Source organism: Hyperolius riggenbachi, chromosome 4 (assembly GCF_040937935.1).
Source record: "Hyperolius riggenbachi isolate aHypRig1 chromosome 4, aHypRig1.pri, whole genome shotgun sequence".
NCBI lineage: Eukaryota > Metazoa > Chordata > Amphibia > Anura > Hyperoliidae > Hyperolius > Hyperolius riggenbachi.
In genome coordinates, this window is record NC_090649.1 from 273,228,967 (window position 1) to 273,254,936 (window position 25,970).

Sequence of the window (25,970 nt, forward strand, 5' to 3'; positions counted from 1 at the left end):
AGTTGGAGTGGAACAGATTTGTACATTTCCACAAGTACCGTAGCTACTTCGTATAATTACTTATAAACTACAGAACATGTGCAGAGGCATATGGCCATTTAGTTCTATGGTAGGGAGAGTGACTGTAATTCTGTGCGTAGACACGTCTCAGAGACCAGACATTGCCCCTTTCAACCATACCCTGCCTGTTCTACAAGCTTATAGAAACAACAAGGAAGCCGACACAACTCCAAAGAAAATGATATGCTCTTATATTGCATCAAAGTGGTGGCATGTACAATGACAGATGCTGTTTTGGGCATAGCCCCTTCTCAAATTTCAATAGCCACACAAAACAATGCAGTGTAGTGCCTTTAAATAACCCACCCCCAAGAAAAACACCAATCAGTGTCTTGCTGGGCGGGATTACCCGGCGGACCTGATGGGGAACATGCATGTCACTATGCAAATCGGCAAATTAACCATTTACCTGCCACCTATGAGATCTGGTATCCAGCATAGCATGGCTCGAGGACACCCCGAACTAACGCCGTTCCAACACTTCCTACTGATGTCACCACAGCTTCCTGGTTGGTCACACCAAATCGACCAATCATAGCGTGCAACGTCACATAGGGGGCTTCCTGGTCAGCCACCCTCGACCAACCAATCACAGCAAGCTACGTCAACCAGGGGGGCGGACGCGACCGAAAGTACGCATGCGGCACAAAAATACAGAACCATATGCGTTCCAAAACCTGACTTCCATCTAACATGACGGAAGTGACGTACCGCTCTGGGTGGCTGACCAGGAAGCAAGTGTTGACGGCGTTAGTTCGGAGCATCCTCGAGCCATGCTATGCTGCATACCAGATCTCATAGGTGGCAGGTAAATGGTTTATCTGCTGATTTGCATAGTGACATGCATGTTCCCCATAAGGTCCGCTGGGTAATCACCTCCAGCAGGACACCGATTGGTGTTTTTATTGGGGTTGGTTATTTAAAGGGACTACACTGAGCTGTTTTGTATGGCTATTGCAATTTTAGAAAGGGCTATGCCCGAAACAGCGTCTGTCATTGTACATGCCACCACTTTGATGCAAAAAAAGAGCATATCATTTACTTTGGAGTGGTGCCGGCCTCCTTGTTGTTTCTGCAAATTGAGCATCTCTATGGACACTGAGATGCAGGCTCTGGCACACTGTTTTTGTGGTGCTTCTCCTAAGCATTTCTCTACTGTTCTACAAGCTTATCTCATAGAGACCCACCTTTGGATATGTAAAGGCCTGCTTGGCGTATATAGCAAAGAAAATAAGAGGCCCAGCTTTAGCCTAAACTGTTGCACTGCAAAAATGTTCTAAATTGCTAGGAAAAACTTTAGTCAGCATAGCCATCTCTTTGGAGCATTATTATAGCATGAACCCCTTTATGAAAGATGGTGTGTGCAGAGTACCCTCTGTTGTCCTCTTTAGTACCCCTGAACACATGCATTTGATAGGAGTAATCAATATTTCTGTCCTAATGCTTTTAATTAAAAATATTTATTCAGACTCCTTTTTATAGGATTTATTTTTTAATCCCAAACTCACTGAAATAGACTGAGTAACACTTTCAGTTACCCCCTGAAGCCAGCCCAGTTACCCCCTGAAGCCAGCCCAGTTACCCCCAGGGCTACATGTAGCATGTGTTGAGAACCTACACTTTTGAGCAGTGATTGACTTTAAATGGTGGTAAGGGTGTCTAATATGCAGCTTTACCAACACTGTCTGTATCAGAGACACTTCAGGCTTAATTTAAAATGTCAATAGACTCTGCATACTTACCAGCTGGTTTTGTGTGTTGTGCGGGATCGAGATTTTGCTCCAAGTTTGGTGTCCCTTTACACTGTAGCAGACAAAGCAGACAATATTGACTAATCATTCTTTGCAGAAAGAGATGATACACCAAATCAATTCCCTAATGTGTATGTGTCAAAGGACTCAGTGCAGGGAAATGCAGGATTCTGTCTTCTGTGACAAGGGCAGGCACGTCTGTACAATGTTCTAAAACAAAAGCCACAGTTATTTTCCTCAAACATTATGGTCAGATAATAAGTCCTAATGCCAAATTAATGAAACCCTGGCTATTGAAAATATTTTGCCAAAAACATATGAAATTATAGTGGTTAAAGAGGAACTGTAGCGAAAGGAAGGGGGGGGGGGGGGGGGATTAATCAATACATTGCAAAGTGAGAAGTCAAAAAAAAAAAATACAAGAGATCAAGAAATGATTGATATTTGCCATGTAATTTGTTCATATTGTTTGTTCCACAATAAGCATGCACGTAATCATCTTTACTACTGGCAGACATGTAAAAAAAACACAGACAGCGCCAACTGCCATTATCTATAACCGCACCCCCTAATAATGCGATAGGCTAAAGGTGGCCACACACGATACAATAAAATGATCCGATTTTACGGTAATTCGATAAAAACTATCGGATCTCCCGAAAAAATCGAAAGCTTTTTTTCATTCGACTGAAAAATCCGATCGGATTTCCCGTTTTCTTCGATTTTTATCGATCCGGAACGCCAGATATTTTTCTTCAATCTTTCTAAAGATTGTATGGTGTGTGTTAGATTGTCAATTTATTAATATACACACCCTAGCAATTTTCTCAGTTTCCAATCATTTTTATAATAATTGGGAAAAAAAATTAACATACGTGTGTGGTACATTGGTCATATTTTTGAAATGTTACAATCAGTCAGAAAAATTGATTGCAATTCTTAAATTGAACAGATATTTTAAAAATTGTATGATGTGTGGCCACCTTAAGGGCCTATTTCCATTTGCGGATGGGAGCCGATGCGGGCACGCATTACTTCCGCTCCCATCCGAGTCACTTCCGTATCTCCAGATGCGGAAGTGTATTGAAGGAGATGTTGGGCGGATGCGGCTGTGCAAGAATCTGCAGCATGCTGCAGATTCTCGGATCGCTCTGCACCGCTCCCCACGCAGTGCACGCAATGGAAACTGTTCCATTGCTGTGCATTGGGTTCAGGCCACCCGTTGTGCGATGCGGCTATGTAGCCGCATCGCACCGCTCCTAATGTAAACGGGCCCTTAAAGGTTGCTTTTTTAATAGATATACAGATGCACAGAGGGAGATACTGGTTGCTTGGCAGTTGGAAACCATTGTTCTTACCCACAATGCAACAAGGCTCACAGACAGAAAACTGTCAGGACCTAGTTGCTGAATTCACACTGTGGGGAGGCATTTCACCACAATATCAGCCATACAGACCCCCTGATGATCTATTAGAGAAAAGGTAAAGATTTCTCATGGGAAAAAGGTTATCCACTACTGATTGAGATTAAGTTCAATGCTTAGTTACAGTTCCTCTTTAAGTCTGGCATTTACAGGGTTTATTTTTACACCCTACCTTTTATATTTCCCTCAGGTGCATTATTAGAGGTCCTTCAGAAAGAAGATGTCCAGTCTAACACTGAGGCCTTCCTTTACTGTTTGGGGACTATCAAATTCCTATCTGGGAATTCTGTTCTCCTCAGCGAGTTACTCCAAGAACAAGCAGTGGAAATTCTAGTTGAGTTAATTAAGCAGATCATCTGTTTCAGCACTGGTCCAGAAATGGCTTCCTCTGATATGAGCCATCTGGTAGTACAGGTCTGTTCATTCTCATAACTATTAAAATATCTTGACTGTTTTTTTTTTCCATTCGGATGATCAATATTTCCTGCAAATTAAAATGTTTCTTGCCAAATGATACTTCTAAGTCATTATTTGTGCTGACAAGAATCAGAAAGCAGTAGATCTTAGGAGTAGCAATGAAGTCTTATGTACATGCAACACAGGACTTTATACCATAATACATAGTTTAACTACAAAACATCTGAAAAAGGCCATCTTGCCCCTCTTGCTGTGGAGTCCCGGGAATGTACAGTTTGGTTAATCCTGGTACAGTGTGGTTGTAGAGTGTAGAAAGCACTATCCAGTAACCACAACCATCCTATGAGCATGCGCTATTGATTTGGCTGAATGGCATGGTGATGGCGTGTTCATTTCTATTGAGCGGGAGAGGAGGGGAAATCTTTTTAGAGGTCATTTTTCTTAAGGTAATGAAAGCAGTATATGGTTGTTCATGTATAATGTACATCAAAGGAATATGATGTAAGTCTGTTTGAAGGTGTACATTGGGATGCAGGAAATTTGGACATCCATTAGCAGCAGAAGTTTGGGCGTCTCAAAGGGGCCCATAGAAAATATTGATAAATGTATGAAGAAATGTCATACCTTTACCAATATTTTCTATGGATATGGCCCAATATTTTTTGGGATTTTTTTTGCAGTGAGGGGTGGTTAAAGGGAACCTGAACTGAGTAAAATTATTTAAAATAAACACACGATGTAGCTGCAAATGAATATTACATACTTACCTCACCATCAGTTCCTCTCAGAAACCATTTTCTTCTTACAGTGATCCCTTCCAGTTCTGACAATATTTTGAAATATATTAACTGAATAACTGAAATATACCAGTTGCTGTCAGTTATATATCAGCTACTGTCAGTTACAACTGAATGTGCAAGGTAATGTCCATGTTTCCCTATGGCTCAAGTGGGTGATATTATAGTTTAACAGTGTGCTGACCAGGAAGCTGTTATGGGGTAATGGCCATTTTTAAAATCGAGGATAGAGAATTCTATTGATCACAGTGGACAAACAGGACGCAGGTGAGGAGAAAGAGATTGATGAGTAGACTACACAGGAGGTAAGTATGACGTGCTTAAGTTTGTTTAGACTTTTAATTTTCAGTTCAGGTTCTCTTTAAGGTTAGGAGTAGGGGATAGTTCCTGGTGGTTGTGAAAAAAACCTCCAAGGTTCTGAAATGAGAGAGACCAGGAGCCTAATGGTGCAATATCGTTAAAGAGGAACTCCAGTGAAAATAATGTAATAAAAAAGTGCTTCATTTTTAAATAATTATGTATAAATGATTTAGTCAGTGTTTGCCCATTGTAAAATCTTTTAAATCCCTGATTTACATTCTGACATTTATTACATGATGACATTTTTGTTGGCAGGTGATGTAGCTGCTGCATGTTTTTTTGGCAGTTGGAAACAGCTGTAAACCGCTATTTCCCACAATGCAGCAAGGTTCACTTACAGGAAACTGCCAAGAGCACGTAATTTTCTTGTTTCTGGTGGGAGGGGGTTCACCACAATATCGGCCATACACCGCTCCCTGATGGTCTGTTTGTGAAAAGGAATATATTTCTCATGTAAAAGGGGGTATTAGCTACTGATTGGGATAAAGTTCAATTCTTGGTCGGAGTTTCTCTTTAAACAAAGTAGATGCTGAGTAGAGTATAAAGTTATACTCACAAGGGTGGATTGCACTCCTGCAACCATCGACAGAGCCTACAGGAAATTTTAACTGTTCCCGTTCGGTATCCCAGATCCACTAGGCAGGTGCTGGTTAGTCTCTCTCCTTAGGTATTTGGACACATAGTGTACAATATACTACCCTGAAGGGTTGGACTATAGCTAAAATGTTGCGTAGGAGGCGCCCAGAATATAACTTAACTTTAAATCGTATAGTATAGAAGTAATTATGTCTTGCCTCCATCAGAATACATACCACATAGACAGAAATTAATTTTAATGATACACAACAAAGACAACGCGTTTCACAGGTACTGGCCCACTTGCTCAGGTCAGTAAAAAGTGCCCAAGTCAGGCAGTTTAAGTTCTTCAGAAAACAGGACCGAGTTGGACCAAGTTAGTCGACTAGCTCATAGAAGCTCTTTTGCGTAGATAACAATTACATTTTTTTTAATCGCTTCCTGAACTGGAAAACAATATGAAACTCTTTTCTTTACTACTAATGTTCTATTTATTATATGTACTACACATACAAATCATGATCTCATAAGTATATTTTCACTTCAGATTTGTTTTTATTACAGCCATACAAATGATTTTTTTTCCCCTGCTGACCTGTGTTCCAACATGCATGCACCTATGGCTGGATTTTTGGTGTTCACTATTGTAAGGTGTAGCAAAACATGGCTTTTATGGAGTAGGAATTATGGCAGTAATGAGGTTAAATCCAGGCAAGTTATTGAGACATACTAGATTTTATTGTGATCCAAAAGGAACCAAAAAGCAACCACTTTTGGTTGCTAAGCAAAACTTCCGCCAAACAGAGTAATCACATCATATACATAATCTAAATAGTCTACAAATTTTCATGATATTATTGATCTTGGCAGAGCTTCATTGAAGTTCATAATGTTCCTATTGAAATCTGAGCAACCAGTAATCCCCCAAATCTTTAAAGGATACCCGAGTTGACATGTGACATGATGAGATAGACATGAGAATTTACAGTGCCTAGCACACAAATAACTATGCTGTGTTCCTTTTTTTTTTTTCTATCTACGCCTACAAGAGTTAAATATTAGGTATTTAAGTGGCTGACTCAGTCCTGACTCAGACAGGAAGTGACTACAGTGTGACCCTCACGGATAAGCAATTCCAACTATAAAACACTTTCCTAGCAGAAAATGGCTTCTGAAAGCAAAAAAAGAGATAAAAAGAGCCAATAGTTCATAGATTTTAGCTCTGGCATACTTTAATGCAGTGTTCCTCAACCCTGTCCTCAAGGCCCACCAACAGTGCATGTTTTGTGGAAATCCACAGAAGTAGTTAATCAGCTCTGCTGAGACGCTAATTACCTCACCTGTGCATGTTTGTGGCTTTCTGCAAAACATGTACTGTTGGCGGGCCTTGAGGACAGGGTTGGGGAACTTTGCTTTAATGAATGTGTCATTGAGCAAAAATAATAAAACAGTAAAAAAGTTTAAAAGTAGATTTCAATATAAAATAAAACTGTGGAATAGCTTAAAAAGTCATTTTTAGGAGAAGGAAGATAGATACAACCGTTTATTTCATTAGTTATTTTTGCCTCGGGTGTCCTTTAACCTCCTTGCCGGTTATCCCGAACTCAGTTCGGGGTAACCTGCGCAGGAGGATTGCTTAGGCCCCGCTGGGCCGATTTGCATAATTTTTTTTTGTTACAAGCAGCTAGCACTTTGCTAGCTGCTTGTAACTTCCGATCGCCGCCGCTTGCCGCCAATCCGCCGCAATCCGCCGCGCCGAGCCGCTCCCCCCCGCCCCAGACCCCTGCGCTGCCTGGCCAATCAGTGCCAGGCAGCGTTGAGGGGCGGATCGGGATTCCCCATGACGTCCCGACGTCCATGACGTCCTCCCGCCCCGTCGCCATGGCGACCGGGGAAGCCCTGCAGGAAATCCCGTTCTCAACGGGATTTCCTGCATACTCTGATCGCCGAAGGTGGGGGGATGCCGCCGCTCAGCGGCTATCATGTAGCGAGCCCTCGGCTCGCTAAATGATTTAAAAAAAAAACTCCTGCGCTGCCTCCTTGCCGGAGGAATTGAACCGGCAAGGAGGTTAAAGAATTTGCCATACATACACACTATTTATGTTACATGTTGGTGATGTATATGCAGCAAAAGGAGGGGGGATAGAACTACAACATATCCCTGAAGATAAAAAGTATTTTTTACGGTTATTATATTGTATGTATTTTTGACCAAGAATCATATCGGTACATAACTAGCACACAATGCTTTCACCAAGTATCACCACTGCTTTAGGTTGCTAATCTGTATTAAATATTAACATCTATTTTTAATTGTATTCCTCTTTACATTACACAGCTAACTGCAGCTTTACGGAACCTGGCTGATCTTTCACAGTCAAGACAAAAGTTCCTTGCCTGTAATGCCTTATTGCATTTATGTAGCCTTATGGATGTTTTCATGAATGATAAGGACATCTGCACTAATATCTCACGGATACTCAGGTGAGTTCCTATGTTCTATATATTGTATATTGATCAGTTGTTTGAAATGACACATTTGTGTAGTTGTGGATGTAGAATACTTAGCAGAAAGGTTTAGCTATATTTTTAAGTAGAGCTACCATATATACCTAAAGGAAGGCATACACTAAAAGATGTACCCTCAATGCCGCTAATGTTCGCTACTTTCCTGATCCAAAATCAGTCAAGGAATATTGATAATTTTACCACCTTATTTTACTGAATTAAAACATCACCACTGCTAGCCAAGTACTGCTTACTGCAATCCTTAGCTATGGACACTTACCCAGCCCCACCCCAGCAAGTGTAGAGAGACGCACGCATGCACCACACACACACACTTACACACTTCATTTAATTTGCAGAATAGAGCAGTGCAGCTTTACCTGCTCCAGTGCTGGGTCTGAACACTCTGCTGTACAGCACATGTCCGTTCCGTACGGCTCCTGTTGTATATCATGTGACATGCATCAGAAGTTGGTAGGAGTGAAGGTACCCTGTACGCGGCAGCTGCAAACAAGAACTAACTCAATGCTGGAGCAGGTAAAGCTGTGCTCTGCTGCTCTACCCATTCCCCCACTGTTGTAGGCATCAAGAACAATTATTAGGTATCCCAGAGTAAAAGAGCCGGCAAAGGAGTTAAAACTTAAATAGAAACTCCGACCAAAAATTGAACTTTATCGTAATCAGTAGCTGATACCCCCTTTTACATGAGAAATCTATTCCTTTTCACAAACAGACCATCAGGGGGTGCTGTATGACTGATATTGTGGTGAAACCCCTCCCACAAGAAACTCTGAGGACTGTGGTACTCTTGGCAGTTTCCTGTCTGTGAACGTTGTTGCATTGTGGGAAAAAGCTGTTTACAGCTGTTTCCAACTGCCAAAAAAGTATGCAGCAGCTACATCACCTGCCAACAGTAAAAATGTCACCATGTAATAAATGTCAGAATGTAAATCAGTGATTTAAAAAGATTTTACAATGGGCAAACACTGACTAAGGCCTCTTGCACACTGCAAGTGATTCAGATTCAGATTCCGCTTTTTATCAGTTTTTACATCCGATTCAGATTCAGATTTGCAGTTTGCTCCCTGCACACTGCAAATCGGAATCTGAATCGGATGTAAAAACTGATTAAAAAGCGGAATCTGAATCGGAATCGCGTGCAGTGTGCAAGAGGCCTAAATCATTCATACATAATTATTGTAAAAATGAAGCACTTTTTTATTACATTATTTTCACTGGAGTTCCTCTTTAATTTTGGGACCTTCCTAATTGGTGTATGGATGGCAGTTGAATATAGTATAAGATTGGCATCTGAGGTTTAACATTTGGTATCCTTATTCCAGTAAACTGTCTACATTCAATGACTGCTGTACAGCTCTGGCAGATTGTTCCAAATGTTACTCTGTACTTCTGGCTGTGCTGAACAGACATCCAAAGAAACAAGTAAGTCATCACCTTTATTTTTATACCATTATAATGCACCCTTTTCTGTGTTTACCGTATCTCAACAAACCGTCTACAATCAAAATCACTCAATCACATCAACAGCTTTTGTCAGTACATGTCTGAGTTTTGATGCCAGACAAAACTGAGAAGTGTGAACTTTCAGGAACCCCTTTGTGTTGTGCACTGCGCAGAAAAGGGAAATGAAAGTTTAATGAGGTGGTTTTTGAACCTACACAGAACACAGAGAGGGAGACATTTATCAAGCCTGCTGCATAGCAAAGAATGCAAAACATATTTATTATTGTATGGCAGCTTTATGCATAAATGCGCCTTGAGTTACAGCACTGCCATTACATGATATTGACGTGACATATAACCTGATGAGATAAACGTGTATGTATGCTTGCAATTCCTACAGATAGGCAGTATCCTTTTATTTTTTTTCTATCACTGTAAGGGTTACAAATCTCTGGTACCAAATGACAGATTCTCTACAGTTGATTATTTAGCTAGTATGGAGGGTATCCTGGCGACCCTGCTGGGTGACAGTCCTCATACATGAATACAAGGCTTTACAAGTTGGACTATTTTCATCTCTTGTTTGTCACAAATCAGATGTTTACATATTTTGTCACAGTGGTGTGTACTGTATGTGCTTGGGTGAGAAGCACCACTACAAATAATTTGATATATGAGTAGCAGTTTGATCCCATGACTTTTTGTCCCATACTGTTTTCAGAGGCTGCTCAACAAATAGCCATGATGATAATGATATTGTAGAAGATCATCGTTAGTGAAACATAACTGTGCCGTATACCACACAATGCATGTAGTATGGCAAAAAACATTAGGGCATGAAAAGGGTAGGGCCAACTTTTACAATAAAGCATATGATTAGCAGACTACCTATATTGGCCTCAATTCACTAAGCTTTATCAAACGTTTGATAATTTACCTCATGGGTTAAATATAATTTTAAATTCACTAAGGTGTTATTTATTTATTGAATGTTTTATCGATAAAACGTTCAATAAATCTATAACATTTTAGTGAATTCAGAATTAAATTTTACACATGAGGTAAATTATCAAACGTTTGATAAAGCTTAGTGAATTGAGGCCATTGGGGGCACCTATACCTGACTACCTATATTGGGGGCACCTATACCTGGCAACCTATGATAAGTTTTTTTTTTTTTTTTTCTGTAATATCCTGCCAAGCCTGCCTTCAAATTGTTTTTTGTGTATGGGTCATCCAAACTTTCGCAGGGGGGCCCAGTGATTTCTAGTTATGCCCCTGGATTTTTAGTAACCTATATCTCCAACTACTGATCTTTTTGACAGTTCTTTCAAATTATTTTTTTTCTGTGACAGTGTATTATTACACCATAGACTCAGTTTTCATGGCCCAGATTTAGGGAAGGGTACAGCATTAAGACCTCTGCATTGCCCAGCTGCCACTGTCCTGGAGTCCCCTGTCATTTACTCTTGCCCTGATTTTTTTTCTTTTTGTACAAAGTGGTGCCCAGTTTAAAGCAGAACTAGTTAAAAAAAACAAACTGACAGCTATTTCTGCGCCAAAGCACAACATTGAACTGTGAAAGTAAATTTGTATTAATCCTAAATACTATAATAGAGATAAGACAAGTGATGCCTCCACCAGCTTTGACCCCTTGTCAAGGCACTGCAGAGCTGGAGTTACAGTTACTTGACTCTGTGTTCTCATTGAATGTTGCTGGTACCGTTGCTGCTGGCTGCTGGTAATAGGTGGGTGGGTTGAAGAAATGCGCCAGCCAGCAGGAGTTCCTAGCATTTTCCATGATGAAAGCATTAAAGCTGCAGGCAGACAGAGGTCATCAGTTTTCTAAACATACCATCATGTGAAGTATTCGGCCCTAATCACACTGCATGCATATTTTTTTTTCTGGCAATGTGGAAAAACATTAATATTGACAGCCCATGTTATTCAGTGGGCTCATTCACATCTAATGTGTTTTCATGTTCAAAAAACAGCCAGCTGCTTTTTTATTTTACTACACCTTGCACATTTATCTATATAATATTTTGTAATTGGCTGGAAATGTGGGCATGTTTTACCCATACAGACATGCAGTAAACATGTGGGGTAGTTTTAAATGCAGTGCCAGTGCTTCCATACGGTCAAACTGGGCAAGGGGCCCCACAAGTCAGGGACTGTAGAGGTTGCATGCTTCCTGTTAGAACAGTATGAAAATGTAAGGGGTCTCGCATTCATTTTAACCAGTGCTCTACTTTACCTAAAACTGTCCCTGTTTAAATGTAGTGTGCGCTCCACCCCCAGCCTCCCAGTGTTTCTAATAAAACATTAACAAAGGTATGTGAAGAAATGCATCTGCCATCTCCTACAGGGAAAAGCCACAATGTAAAGTGGTGAAAGGAGGCACAAACTCCTTCCAGAGACCAGAGCAAAGATAGCAGCTAATTACATTGCTATTAAAAGTGAACTGGCTCTGATGGCCAGTATGGCTGTGCATGGTGTAGCGTGAATCTACCTCCTCTAAGCAAGCGTCATTCCACCTATAATGCAAGACACCGAGAGTTCTGCCAGCAAGGAGACAGCTGAACCTCTAAATAAGTGTGTGTTAATAATCTCTTTAAAGTCAGATCTTGTGAAAAATGTCTGCTATTCTAGCATGTCACAGGTGTGAGGAACATATGCAGCTGACATTTAGCACTGTGTGGGTGTTGTGGGATGTTGTTTGGAAGCAAGTTTCATTTATCACGCACTGTGTAGGCTGATGGCAAGGATTGTTGTGCAGACTAGCATCACAGATGAGATACAGAATGAGATATTTGCTGCCTCCAGGAGTTGTGTGTTATGAGAGTAGTAGATGAGCCCCTCGAGGGCTATTGCAGGCAAAGCAGCAGTATTATTAAATGCTTGTTTGAACAGTTCTCAAAAGAACCCCTTTATCTAGTAATTGGAGAGGTGACAAATGTGTCAATGCTATATTGGACTTATAGAGCTCCATAAGTCCAATATAGATCCATGTAGTAAATCATCCTAATGCTGGATACACACGGTGCATTCCCACACTCGACTTCCCGGCCACTCGATTATTTCCAACATGTCCGATTCGCGCTTCGTTGGATTGTTAGATCGATTTGGCATACTTTACATGAGAATCGACCTAACACTCATCGAAACGTGATCGGAAATGCTCGAAAATAATCGAGCGGCCGGGAATAGAGCGGGAAATCGAGTGCGGGAACGCACCGTGTGTATCCAGCATTAGTGAAGACTGATAGAGGTGACATGTTTCTTACCTGGTTACACTAGGCCAGTGCTTCCAATACACTGGTTAGTGACAGGCCTCTATCAAAAACATAGAGTACCATTTACTGTAATCCTCTGCAGGCTTTCTAGAAGGAGAATTATGTACTCAGGGGTCAGTCCTGGGGTCAGTCCTGGTGTCAGTGGGTTCTGTACACACACTAAATTCTAACCCAGAGCTGCGCGGCTCTGCATTGCAAATGGAAACGAACCCTAAAGGATACAGTAGGTTTAAACTGAATAGACTGACTTTTTCTCTTCAATAGAGGCATTTAGTTTGTAAGGGTATACTATTAAAATATACACTGTATTACATAGTTAAACATCTAGTTTTTAAAATAGCCTCAACATAGGACATTCTTTTTCTTGCTACTGTACATGAGGCAAAAATAATTATTGCATTTTTACTTATATCTGGGGCTTCATCCAGCCCCTAGAAGTCTCTGTGTTCCTCACCACAGCTCTGCAGTCACCAAGTTTTCTGTGGTTCCCCTCCGTATCGGCGGGCTTCTGTGCATGCGCCGCACACGGTCACGCTCCCGTCGCTGGGAGCAGTCTCGTCTTTGCAGAGGCACCCTGACTTGTCCGCCTTGTGCGAGAACCATCTAGCATGTGTACAAGGCTTTAAAGCTATTACCTTCTCTTACAACGCACACTCCCATGCTGTACACTGACACAATGTGCTGTTACCCATGTGCTTTACAGATACCCTGTTTACAAACATTGTGTGCACTTACCAATGACTGTACACATGTGCTGTACACTTACCCACAATGACATGCTGTAAATACATATTCTGAACCATTACTCATGTGCAACTCCCACATGTGTGGGTTGTGTACACCCATGTGCAGTACACTTACCCATAGGCTGTAAGCATATGCACTGTACACACACTGTACTTTTGTCCACACACACTGTAAGCACATGCGCTGTTCACACACTGTACACTTAACCACTCACTGTTAGCACAGGTGCTGTACACACTTTACAATTCTCCACACACTGTAAGCACATAACCCACCACCACCCCTTCATAGGCAAGCAGGGCCGGATTTGTACTTTTGCCGCCCTAGGCCTGCTGTGACTGGCTGCCCCTGACACCACCCCCCACCCTCCTTCAGATCAACCAAGCCCTGATCACTCCAATCTGGATATTCATGGGGAACTCCCAGCACAACAGCACTATTTAAATCAGTTACTGAAATGTTTTATAATAATTTCATGAAAGTGTGCGCCACTTTAAAATGGTACTGCTGAGGCATCCGATTAGTTTATAAGAGTGTACACAAAATTTAGTTGGATATGGGGGGCAGTCTGCAACGGATCTGCTGCGATAACCACAATGAAAAAATCTAACTTGCATGATAAACCTGGACAGGGGATGCGTTTTCTACAGAAGTCTGTGGTAGAAACGTATCTGCTCCAGACTCCTACTGAACCACAGTGCACTATCTGAGTGGACATTACACTGTCTGCTTCAGTTAGCAGTTAGTGATCAGGTCTGAAGTGAACCTTGTACGGCCAATTGTTTTATGCACAGCTCTCTCCCACCCACAGCTCGGACGTCATGTACAAATCCCAGCACAGCGATGTCACCCAAGGACCCAATCCCAATCCCTGACAGTCAATATCCATTACAATGTAATGGGTGGTCATGAGAACTTGTGCAGGGAAAGTGAAAAGTATACTTAAAGTAGCCATACATCTAGCGATGATAAGCAGATTCGACCAAAAGACAAATCTCTCTCTAATCGAATCTGAAAAGAAAGAGATCTGTCAGCTGCCCATACACCACAGGCCGATTCCCGATCAATATCAGCATGAAATCTTTCGGGAATCAGCCTTGTGACGCTGCAGCCGAGCACCGCGCCACCTGACGATATCCCCTAATGATGTCCCAAATGTCCCCCGTGCCCAGTGCAAGGTATACATTACCTTTCCACCGCCTCCGATAGTCTCTGCAGGCTCCAGGCGCACTCTGCTCACCATACACGCATGCAAAGTGGCTACCTAGTAAAATGGCCGTGTGTATGACGTCTGATGTCATGCGCGCGCCCTTTACTAGGAAACCACATGGGGCGCGCGTGTATGGTGAGTGGAGTGCGCCCGGAGCTTGAGGAGACTAGCAATGGCGACGGAAGGTAATGTATTGCATGCACAGGGCACCAGGGGGAACATTTATCATTGGGGCATAGCACCGGGGGTTCTGTTGCGCTCTTGCAGCATGCACGATCGATTATGCGACCAATTTCGGGTCCGAAATTAGTCGCTTTGTCAGTCGGGCATGCACTTGGCGGCATCAATTTTCATCTGATTCGATTATAATGGAATCGGATGGTCTATCGGCCACCAAGTCGCCTGATATATGGCCACCTTTAGAGATTGGGAGAGAAGGATACTTAGCTGTAAGTTTAATGGCAAGTCAGGAAACCCCACACACTCTAACACAAAATATAGAGCAGTAAGCCAGATGTGTAGTAATGGATCTGTAACTCTGCAGAATTCTTACTAGGAACTGGCTAGGAGATGATTTGCTTTATTGCTTGCTTCTCCAGCACAGTGAGGGATTTGAGAGTCTGGGACACAAGTTTATGATGCTTATCTCTCCCCTCTGATCTTTCCCCTCTAGTCCAAGGAAGGCTGGTCTTCACCTCTCCCCCTCCCAGCTCAAACTCGTCTCCCTTTAACTTCTTGCTTGCTCTGAATACTTTCCTGGCTGGCCTGGCTTGTTCTCATAGCAGCGCTATATCTATGCTGTCTTCTGCTTCTCATGCAGACCCATCCTCTCTGGTTTCACTTCACTGCACAAGTGAAACTTCCGTGCACACTGCACACAGGAGCAGCCATGTGGACCTCCTTCAGCTGCATGACGTAATTGGGCTATTGTCCGTTACTGATCCCCGCACTTCTCCTGGTCTGTAGCCGCCCACTGCACACAGACACACAGCACAGCAGGGGCAGAGTGAGGTGGCTGCAGATCAGAGCATATGATTCATTGTGCTGTGTGACTGTAGATGGAGCAGCCTGGGGCGACTTGTGCTGCTGCTTAGGAAACTCTCCGGCCACCCGCCCCTTGCTTGGCTCCGCCCTAGTCACGTGCCTAGGAGGCCTTCCCACAAATCCAGCCCTGTCGGCAAGACTGCCGTGGCCATTTTAGTCCAAAGTGTTTCAGTTCTGTGGCCATCCCCATCTGCATTGCTGTGGCCTGCCCCTGGGGGTGGAGTTTGAAAATTAATATGGAATTATGGGTAAGCGGGTTACTCCACCTACCGATGCTAGTAAACCTATCAAAGAAGTTTATATATTGTTTTATTGTGTACAACCTTGGTGGTCTCAAAGTTTTCTGTCCAGTCTACAGCCACCTACATCAGGTGTCACTGAATTATTTCACTAAAAATAGCATTTGTTATTTAATTTAAAACCTGGAAGTAATCATACCACCAGGGAGGTTAACCACTTGAGGACCACAGTCTTTCTACCCCTTAAGGATCAGAGCCTTTTTCTCCATTCAGACCACTGCAGCTTTCACGGTTTATTGCTCGCTCATACAACCTACCACCTAAATGAATTTTACCTCCTTTTCTTCTCACTAATACAGCTTTCTTTTGGCGCTATTTGATTGCTGCTGCGAGTTTTACTTTTTATTATATTCATCAAAAAAGACATGAATTTTGTCAAAAAACTTTCTGTGCTGACATTTTTCAAATAAAGTAAAATTTCCTATACATTTGAGCGCGAAAGTTATTCTGCTACATGTCTTTGATAAAAAAAAAAACATTCAGTGTATATTTATTGGATTGGGTAAAAGTTATAGCGTTTACAAACTATGGTGCCAAAAGTGAATTTTCCCATTTTCAAGCATCTATGACTTTTCTGACCCCCTGTCAGGTTTCATGAGGTGCTAAAATTCCAGGATAGTATAAATACCCTCCAAATGACCCCATTTTGGAAAGAAGACATCCCAAAGTATTCACTGAGAGGCATGGTGAGTTCATAGAAGATTTTATTTTTTGTCACAAGTTAGCGGAAAATGACACTTTGTGACAAAAAAAAAAAAAAAAAAGCTTCCATTTCTTCTGACTTGCGACAAAAAAATCTGCCACGGACTCACCATGCCCCTCTCTGAATACCTTGAAGGGTCTACTTTCCAAAATGGGGTCATTTGTGGGGTGTGTTTACTGTCCTGGCATTTTGGGGGGTGCCTAATTGTAAGCACCCCTGTAAAGCCTAAAGGTGCTCATTGGACTTTGGGCCTCTTAGCGCAGTTAGGCTGCAAAAAAGTGCCACACATGTGGTATTGCCGTACTCAGGAGAAGTAGTGTAATGTGTTTTAGGGTGTATTTTTACACATACCCATGCTGGGTGGGAGAAATATCTCTGTAAATGACAATTTTTTTTATTTTTTTTACACACAATTGTCCATTTACAGAGATATTTCTCCCACTCAGCATGGGTATGTGTAAAAATACACCCCATGTGTGGCACTTTTTTGCACCCTAACTGCGCTAAGGGGCCCAAAGTCCAATGAGTACCTTTAGGATTTCACAGGTCATTTTGAGAAATTTGTTTTTAAGACTACTCCTCACAGTTTAGGGCCCCTAAAATGCCAGGGCAGTATAGGAACCCCACAAATGACCCAATTTTAGAAAGAAGACACCCCAAGGTATTCCGTTAGCAGTATGGTGAGTTCATAGAAGATTTTATTTTTTGTCACAAGTTAGCGGAAATTGATCTTAAGTGATTTTTTTCACAAAGTGTAGTTTTCCGCTAACTTGTGACAAAAAATAAAATCTTCTATGAACTCACCATACTCCTAACGGAATACCTTGGGGTGTCTTCTTTCTAAAATGGGGTCATTTGTGGGGTTCCTATACTGCCCTGGCATTTTAGGGGCCCTAAACTGTGAGGAGTAGTCTTAAAAACAAATGTCTCAAAATGACCCTTGAAATCCTAAAGGTACTCATTGGACTTTGGGCCCCTTAGCGCACTTAGGGTGCAAAAAAGTGCCACACATGTGGTACCGCCGTACTCAGGAGAAGTAGTATAATGTGTTTTGGGGTGTATTTTTACATATACCCATGCTGGGTGGGAGAAATATCTCTGTAAATGACAATTGACCCCATTTTAGAAAGAAGACACCCCAAGGTATTCCGTTAGGTGTATGGCGAGGTCATAGAAGATTTTATTTTTAGTCACAAGTTAGTGAAAAATGACACTTTGTGGAAAAAAAACAATAAAAATCAATTTCCGCTAACTTTTGACAAAAAATAAAATCTTCTATGAACTCGTCATACACCTAACAGAATACCTTGGGGTGTCTTTTTTCTAAAATGGGGTCACTTGTGGGGTTCCTATACCGCCCTGGCATTTTACGGGCCCAAAACCGTGAGTAGTCTGGAAACCAAATGTCTCAAAATGACTGTTCAGGGGTATAAGCATCTGCAAATTTTGATGACAGGTGGTCTATGAGGGGCCGAATTTTGTGGAACCGGTCATAAGCAGGGTGGCCTTTTAGATGACAGGTTGTATTGGGCCTGATCTGATGGATAGGAGTGCTAGGGGGGTGACAGGAGGTGATTGATGGGTGTCTCAGGGGGTGATTAGAGGGGAAAATAGATGCACTCAATGCACTGGGGAGGTGATCGGAAGGGGGTCTAAGGGGGATCTGAGGGTTTGGCCAAGTGATCAGAAGCCCACACGGGGCAAATTAGGGCCTGATCTGATGGGTAGGTGTGCTAGGGGGTAACAGGAGGTGATTGATGGGTGTCTCAAGGTGTGATTAGTGGGGGGAATAGATGCAAGTAATGCAATGGCGAGGTGATCAGGGCTGGGGTCTGAGGGTGTGGGCGGGTGATTGGGTGCCCTAGGGGCAGATGAGGGTCTAATCTGATGGGTAGCAGTGACAGGGGGTGATTGATGGGTAATTAGTGGGTGTTTAGAGGAGAGAACAGATGCAATGCACTTGGGAGGTGATCTGACTGCGGGTCTGCAGGCGATCGGATGGTGTGGGTGGGTGATCAGATTGCCCGCAAGGGGCAGGTTAGGGACTGATTGATGGGTGGCAGTGACAGGGGGTGATTGATGGGTGGCAGTGACGGGGCTGATTGATGGGTGGCAGTGACAGGGGGTGATTGATGGGTGATAGGTGATTGACAGGTGATTGACAGGTGATCAGTGAGTTATTACAGGGAAGAACAGATGTAATTAATGCACTGGTGAATTGATAAGGGGGGGTCAGAGGGCAATCTGAGCGTGTTGGCGGGTGATTGGGTGTCCGCAAGGGGCAGATTAGGGTCTGATCTGATAGGTAAAAGTGACAGGTGGTGATAGGGGGTGATTGATGGGTAATTAGTGGGTGTTTAGAGGAGAGAATAGATGTAAACAATGGATTTGGGAGGTGATCTGATGTCGGATCTGCGGGCGATCTATTGGTGTGGGTGGGTGATCAAATTGCCCGCAAGGGGCAGGTTAGGGGCTGATTGATGGGTGGCAGTGACAGGGGGTGATTGATGGGTGATAGGTGATTGGCAGGTGATTGACAGGTGATCAGTGGGTTATTACAGGGAAGAACATATGTAATTAATGCACTGGCGAATTGATAAGGGGGGGTCTGAGGGCAATCTGAGCGTGTGAGCGGGTGATTGGGTGCCCGCAAGGGGCAGATTAGGGTCTGATCTGATAGGTAACCGTGACAGGTGGTGATAGGGGGTGATTGATGGGTAATTAGTGGGTGTTTAGAGGAGAGAATAGATGTAAACAATGGATTTGGGAGGTGATCTGATGTCGGATCTGCGGGCGATCTATTGGTGTGGGTGGGTGATCAAATTGCCCGCAAGGGGCAGGTTAGGGGCTGATTGATGGGTGGCAGTGACAGGGGGTGACAGGGGGTGATTGATGGGTGATAGGTGATTGGCAGGTGATTGACAGGTGATCAGTGGGTTATTACAGGGAAGAACAGATGTAATTAATGCACTGGCGAATTGATAAGGGGGGGGTCAGAGGGCAATCTGAGCGTGTTGGCGGGTGATTGGGTGCCCGCAAGGGGCAGATTAGGGTCTGATCTGATAGGTAAAAGTGACAGGTGGTGATTTATGGGTGATTGATGGGTAATTAGTGGGTGTTTAGAGGAGAGAATAGATGTAAACAATGGATTTGGGAGGTGATCTGATGTCGGATCTGCGGGCGATCTATTGGTGTGGGTGGGTGATCAGATTGCCCGCAAGGGGCAGGTTAGGGGCTGATTGTTGGGTGGCAGTGACAGGGGGTGATTGATGGGTGATTGATGGGTGATTGACAGGTGATTGACAGGTTATCAGGGGGGATAGATGCATACAGTACACAGGGGTGGGGGGGGGGGGTCCTGGGGAGAATCTGAGGGGTGGGGGGGTGATCAGGAGGGGGCAGGGGGGGGGGGGATAAAAAAAAAAATAGCGTTGACAGATAGTGACAGGGATTGATTGATGGGTTATTAGGGGGGTGATTGGGTGCAAACAGGGGTCTGGGGGGTGGGCAGGGGGGGGGGTCTGAGGGGTGCTGTGGGCGATCAGTGGGCGGGGGGGGCCAGATCAGTGTGTTTGGGTGCAGACTAGGGTGGCTGCAGCCTGCCCTGGTGGTCCCTCGGACACTGGGACCACCAGGGCAGGAGCCAGCCTGTATACATTACAAAGTGTATTATACACTTTGTAGCATCGATCGCGGGGTTAACATCCCGCCGGCGCTTCCGTATGGCCGGCGGGATGTTGCGGCGGGTGGGCGGAGCCAGTTGCCGGGGCAAGCGCGCGTCATCAATGACGCGATCGCTCCCCCGGCATAGGAAAAGGACGCAACGCCCTAAGGCGTATTGCGGTCCTTAAGGTATCCACTTTGCCGCCGCCCATGGGCTGTGGGCGGTCAGCAAGTGGTTAAAGCTTTTCATTTTTTTTTTGTTTCTCATAAGTTAACACCAGTTTTAAACACACACTCTCTTCTACTCCGCTCAATAACTCTCCAGCAAACTGTCATTAAACATTACATTTCTTGTATTTTTTGTCACAAGTTAGCGGAAAATGACACTTTGTGAAAAAAACACAATTAAAATCAATTTCCGCTAACTTGTGACAAAAAAAAAAAATCTTCTATGAACTCACCATACTCCTAACGGAATACCTTGGGGTGTCTTCTAAAATGGGGTCATTTGTGGGGTTCCTATACTGCCCTGGCTTTTTAGGGGCCCTAAACCGTGAGGAGTAGTCTTGAAACCAAATGTCGCAAAATGACCTGTGAAATCCTAAAGGTACTCATTGGACTTTGGGCCCCTTAGCGCAGTTAGGGTGCAAAAAAGTGCCACACATGTGGTATCGCTGTACTCAGGAGAAGTAGTATAATGTGTTTTGGGGTGTATTTTTACACATACCCATGCTGAGTGGGAGAAATATCTCTGTAAATAGACAATTGTGTGTAAAAAAAAATCAAAAAATTGTCATTTACGGAGATATTTCTCCCACCCAGCATGGGTATGTGTAAAAATACACCCCAAAACACATTATACTACTTCTCCTGAGTACGGCAATACCACGTGTGGCACTTTTTTGCAGCCTAACTGCGCTAAGGGGCCCAAAGTCCAATGAGCATCTTTAGGCTTTACAGGGGTGCTTACAATTAGGCACCCCCCAAATGCCAGGACAGTGAACATACCCCACAAATGACCCCATTTTGGAAAGTAGACACTTCAAGGTATTCAGAGAGGAGCATAGTGAGTCCGTGGCAGATTTCTTTTTTTTTTTTTTTGTCGCAAGTCAGAAGAAATGGAAACTTTTTTTTTTTTTGTCACAAAGTGTCATTTTCCGCTAACTTGTGACAAAAAATAAAATCTTCTATGAACTCACCATGCCTCTCACTGAATACTTTGGGATGTCTTCTTTCCAAAATGGGGTCATTTGGGGGGTATTTATACTATCCTGGAATTTTAGCACCTCATGAAACATGACGGGGTCAGAATAGTCAGAGATGCTTGAAAATGGGAAAATTCACTTTTGGCACCATAGTTTGTAAACACTATAACTTTTACCCAATCCAATAAATACACACTGAATGTTTTTTTTTATCAAAGACATGTAGCAGAATAACTTTTGCGCTCAAATGTATAGGAAATTTTACTTTATTTGAAAAATGTCAGCACAGCAAGTTAAAAAAGTCATTTTTTTTTACAAAATTCATGTCTTTTTTGATGAATATAATAAAAAGTAAAACTCGCAGCAGCAATCAAATAGCACTAAAAGAAAGCTGTATTAGTGACAAGAAAAGGAGGTAAAATTCATTTAGGTGGTAGGTTGTATGACCGAGCAATAAACCGTGAAAGCTGCAGTGGTCTGAATGGAAAAAAAGGCTCTGGTCCTTAAGGGGCGAAAAGACTGTGGTCCTCAAGTGGTTAAGGTAGCAAAAGAAACTTTTTTAAAAAATTGTCAGCTAAATAAGCCTAACAAAAACTAACCTTAACCCTTATTCTATCCCTAATGCTTGCATTAAGTCTAGTTAATTCGCTAAAGATGCATCAACTTATTGGCCACTGGAAGTATCCGTGCTGCCCGCAGCCAATTTGTGCAACACAATTAAACAACCAGAGGAGCGTCTAATCATAGTACTGCAAAATCATTTTTACAAAGCTTACCGGGACAATCTCTACCCAAACTGAGTCTGACAATTTTGATTGGGAGACGCCAGTGAAGCCATGCTTTACTCCAGTATGTTTGCAGAATTCATACTGATACTATTTAGCTCTCTATCTTAGCCTGTTTTTCATGTAATTAATGTGTCTTTACTCGCTGTGCTGTTCTTGTATACCAAGTGCTAGAGTGTTGCATTGAAATATTATGTGTCTTTATTCGCTGTGCTGTTCTTGAATACCAAGTGCTAAAGAGTGTTGCATTTAAATATTAATAAATTAAAATGGATTTACATTTGTTATAGGACCTTGTAGTGCGCATTGTATTTACACTGAGCAATTTAACAGCCAAGGCTAATAAGGCACGTGAAGAATTCTATGAAGTGAAAGGAAGCATTATTACTTTACTTAGCCTGCTCCAGAGTCACTGTGACATTGACAAAAAGGCACAAAAGGAGAATCTGAAGGACCTGAAGAGACCTTCTGAAGTTGAAGATGTTTTAATAAAATTAATAAGTCTGTTAGCGAACCTGTCTGTGCATCCAGCTATTGGCAAACACCTGGCTGCTGATCAGAGCTGTATATCACTATTAATTCACATCCTAGGTAAGTCTTGCTTTACAGTAATTGTGTCTATGGTTTCTGCAGGCCACTTACTCAAATTTTGTATCTCATCACTTCATTAGAGGTATCTGAATTCCACTATAGGAGGCCGGCCCCATCATGTGTCCAGCAGAGCTGCTTATTTCATTCTGAAAGGATATTCCCTTTACAGATTCTAGCCTCCATAATTTGCAACTTCAGAGGGGCCATAGAAAGCTCATATTGAATCTTAACTCCAAACCTAGATCCTTGTTAAGTGAGAAGAATATGGAGGCCGCTAATTGCATAAGAAGAAAGCCTGAGTAGCTCAGTTGCTTCCACTTATGACATAGTGCCATGTTTGTGTCTGTGGCACTACAGTTCATGTGCCTAACAAAACATGAGCAACTGCCTCAGATGGTGAATAATATGCTAATAAATCCAGGTTGCATTCATATCTAATGCAAATTGCATCTTGCACCTTAGCATTGGGTCGGTCAGATGCACTTCCTGCCGATTTGGATTGGTTCAATTCCAATTTGCATGGAAACCAGTATTATTAGCAGCTCATTGACCATCTCTAGCAACTAGCATTCAGCTGTGGAGGAATGTTTCTGTGGGTGCTGCAGGGAGCCTCCTTCTCGTGCTTTTCTGTTCCTCTCCATAGAACAGCTTGTAAAACTGTCACTTAAGTGTAAGTAGACTGTTGGAAGAGAAAAAAAAAAAATCAAGATTTATGGTTGTGGCCAGCTTTGTTGAGTAAGTAGGAATTCAGCACAGGTGTTGGGAGTATCAGAAAAGCGATTACTAATGCTTGTGTGCTTTATCTAGGCAACACTGTTTATATCCAGAAAAGGAAAAGAAAATTTCAGCGCTCACAATTAATTTATAACCACCCCAGATGGCACAACCACCTCTCTGGGTATATAGAGTCCCAAAGGCACCTAGCCAAAAAAGTCCAAATATAAATAAACAACTATATGGGGTGCTGCAGGATATGCCAGGTTGTACTGGTAAAGTTTATGCAAGTAGATGATCGTGCGCTCCCCCTCTTCCACAATAAGCACGTTTCCAATAAAATTGTAAAGATATAGATCCCCTCTCGGGTACAGACTCACCAGATCCTTAGGTCTCAAGTGACCAAATCGCGCATCCGGGGGTGTTGGCCCCCCCGTCGCCTCTCTGGCCACTGTTTATCCTCCAGTGATTGCTGGCTCTGCTGGGCTCCGCTGGGCTCTCCTCCTCACTCATGCAGGATGTGGAAAAAATAAGAACAAGAGGACCAGCCTCTATTCGTGTATTACCTTCTTTTATTTTTCCATAAAAAAGTTAAAAACATACAGCAGATGCATATAGCAGCTGGATAACAAAGACTTATGGGCTAGGTGGAGTTAGCTCCCGGGTAGCCGCCCCTCACCGTCCCCTCAATCCCTCCACGCTGCTTGCTAAACTGCAAAAAAACGCCAGGCCGGGGATCACTCCAGTGACTCCTCTCAGCTGTGTTTCCTGGCGTACGCGTCACACGCTACGCATGTACGCGTTGACGTCACTCAAGCCACGTGGCTTGAGTGACGTCAACGCGTACATGCGTAGCGTGTGACGCGTACGCCAGGAAACACAGCTGAGAGGAGTCACTGGAGTGATCCCCGGCCTGGCGTTTTTTTGCAGTTTAGCAAGCAGCGTGGAGGGATTGAGGGGACGGTGAGGGGCGGCTACCCGGGAGCTAACTCCACCTAGCCCATAAGTCTTGGTTATCCAGCTGCTATATGCATCTGCTGTATGTTTTTAACTTTTTTATGGAAAAATAAAAGAAGGTAATACACGAATAGAGGCTGGTCCTCTTGTTCTTATTTTTTCCACATCCTGCATGAGTGAGGAGGAGAGCCCAGCGGAGCCCAGCAGAGCCAGCAATCACTGGAGGATAAACAGTGGCCAGAGAGGCGACGGGGGGGCCAACACCCCCGGATGCGCGATTTGGTCACTTGAGACCTAAGGATCTGGTGAGTCTGTACCCGAGAGGGGATCTATATCTTTACAATTTTATTGGAAACGTGCTTATTGTGGAAGAGGGGGAGCGCACGATCATCTACTTACTGTTTATATCCAGACATCCATGTTTTGGCGGATCTCCCCTATGGTTTTCATACCCTTGACCCTTTTCTAATGCCTAATCCGTTCACCCTTACTGTTAACCCTTCCTATCCTATTCTGTAACACAAACCAAGAACCATAACCTATACACATCTTTCATTGGTTCAGTGATTATTTTTCAATAGGTGAGCACCAGTGCTAATTTCATCAGTGCCACAATGACCTGCTTTGTTGAATGGCCATGTGGGCCTTTACATTAATCATACACTGTACGTAAGCTCTTGCATTGGCGGTGCTTCTGACTGCAGGTGCATGGCTGCTCTTGCACTTATCCCCTCTGTAATCTTTTATGATCCAAGTGATGCGTCCAAAAGTTACACATTTGTTTTTAAACTAACTAGGTCTTGTTTGCTCAAACAGGCTCTCTCTCCACTGCTCTCCTAACATAATAAACCAAATCCACTTTATGCTAGGAGATGTAGGCCTGGAACCCCCACAGCTACATCATGGGGCTGTGATGTACCTTATCCAATACTAACCTCCTCAAGATTACAACATTCAAAAATGATTGCATGGAGTTTGATTCACATAGCCTTTCTCATGTAGTATCTCCAAATCTATCTTATCTCATGGAGTATCTCCATGACCTTGATTCACTAACCTAACTAACAGTAGGATTGCTGTGCACATGCCAATTTTACCATTACTAACGCTGACAGCATAGCATGTGTTGCATAATAAGCATGACCCGCATTACCTAAGTAATGTGTGTCATGTGAATCAGGGTCTGCGTTGAGCTAATACTGTAATGCACGCTGCTTCCTGGGGTTAGTGCCAGTAAATTTGCCATGCGCTGCGTGCGCACAGCAAATTTACCAACCTTCATGCATCAGGCCCCTTTTCTCATGGTTTATCATGTATATCAGTCTTATCTCATGAAATATTTCTCCTTATCAGTCTTCTCTAATGAAATATATCTCCATATGTCTCATCCATAGCCGGC

The 25,970-nt window shown here is 43.0% G+C and overlaps 1 protein-coding gene across 4 annotated transcripts in view; it reads left to right on the top strand.

The window, feature by feature from the left end:
* ARMC2 (armadillo repeat containing 2) overlaps nucleotides 1-25,970 on the top strand; it is a 249,722-nt gene that overhangs the window by 172,216 nt on the left and 51,536 nt on the right. For all 4 annotated transcript variants that reach the window (XM_068231267.1, XM_068231268.1, XM_068231266.1 and 1 more), the window contains 4 exons: nucleotides 3,426-3,649; nucleotides 7,724-7,869; nucleotides 9,237-9,336; nucleotides 22,600-22,900. In XM_068231267.1, the coding sequence (XP_068087368.1) occupies nucleotides 3,426-3,649; nucleotides 7,724-7,869; nucleotides 9,237-9,336; nucleotides 22,600-22,900 (771 nt within the window). The remainder of the gene's footprint in view (nucleotides 1-3,425; nucleotides 3,650-7,723; nucleotides 7,870-9,236; nucleotides 9,337-22,599; nucleotides 22,901-25,970) is intronic.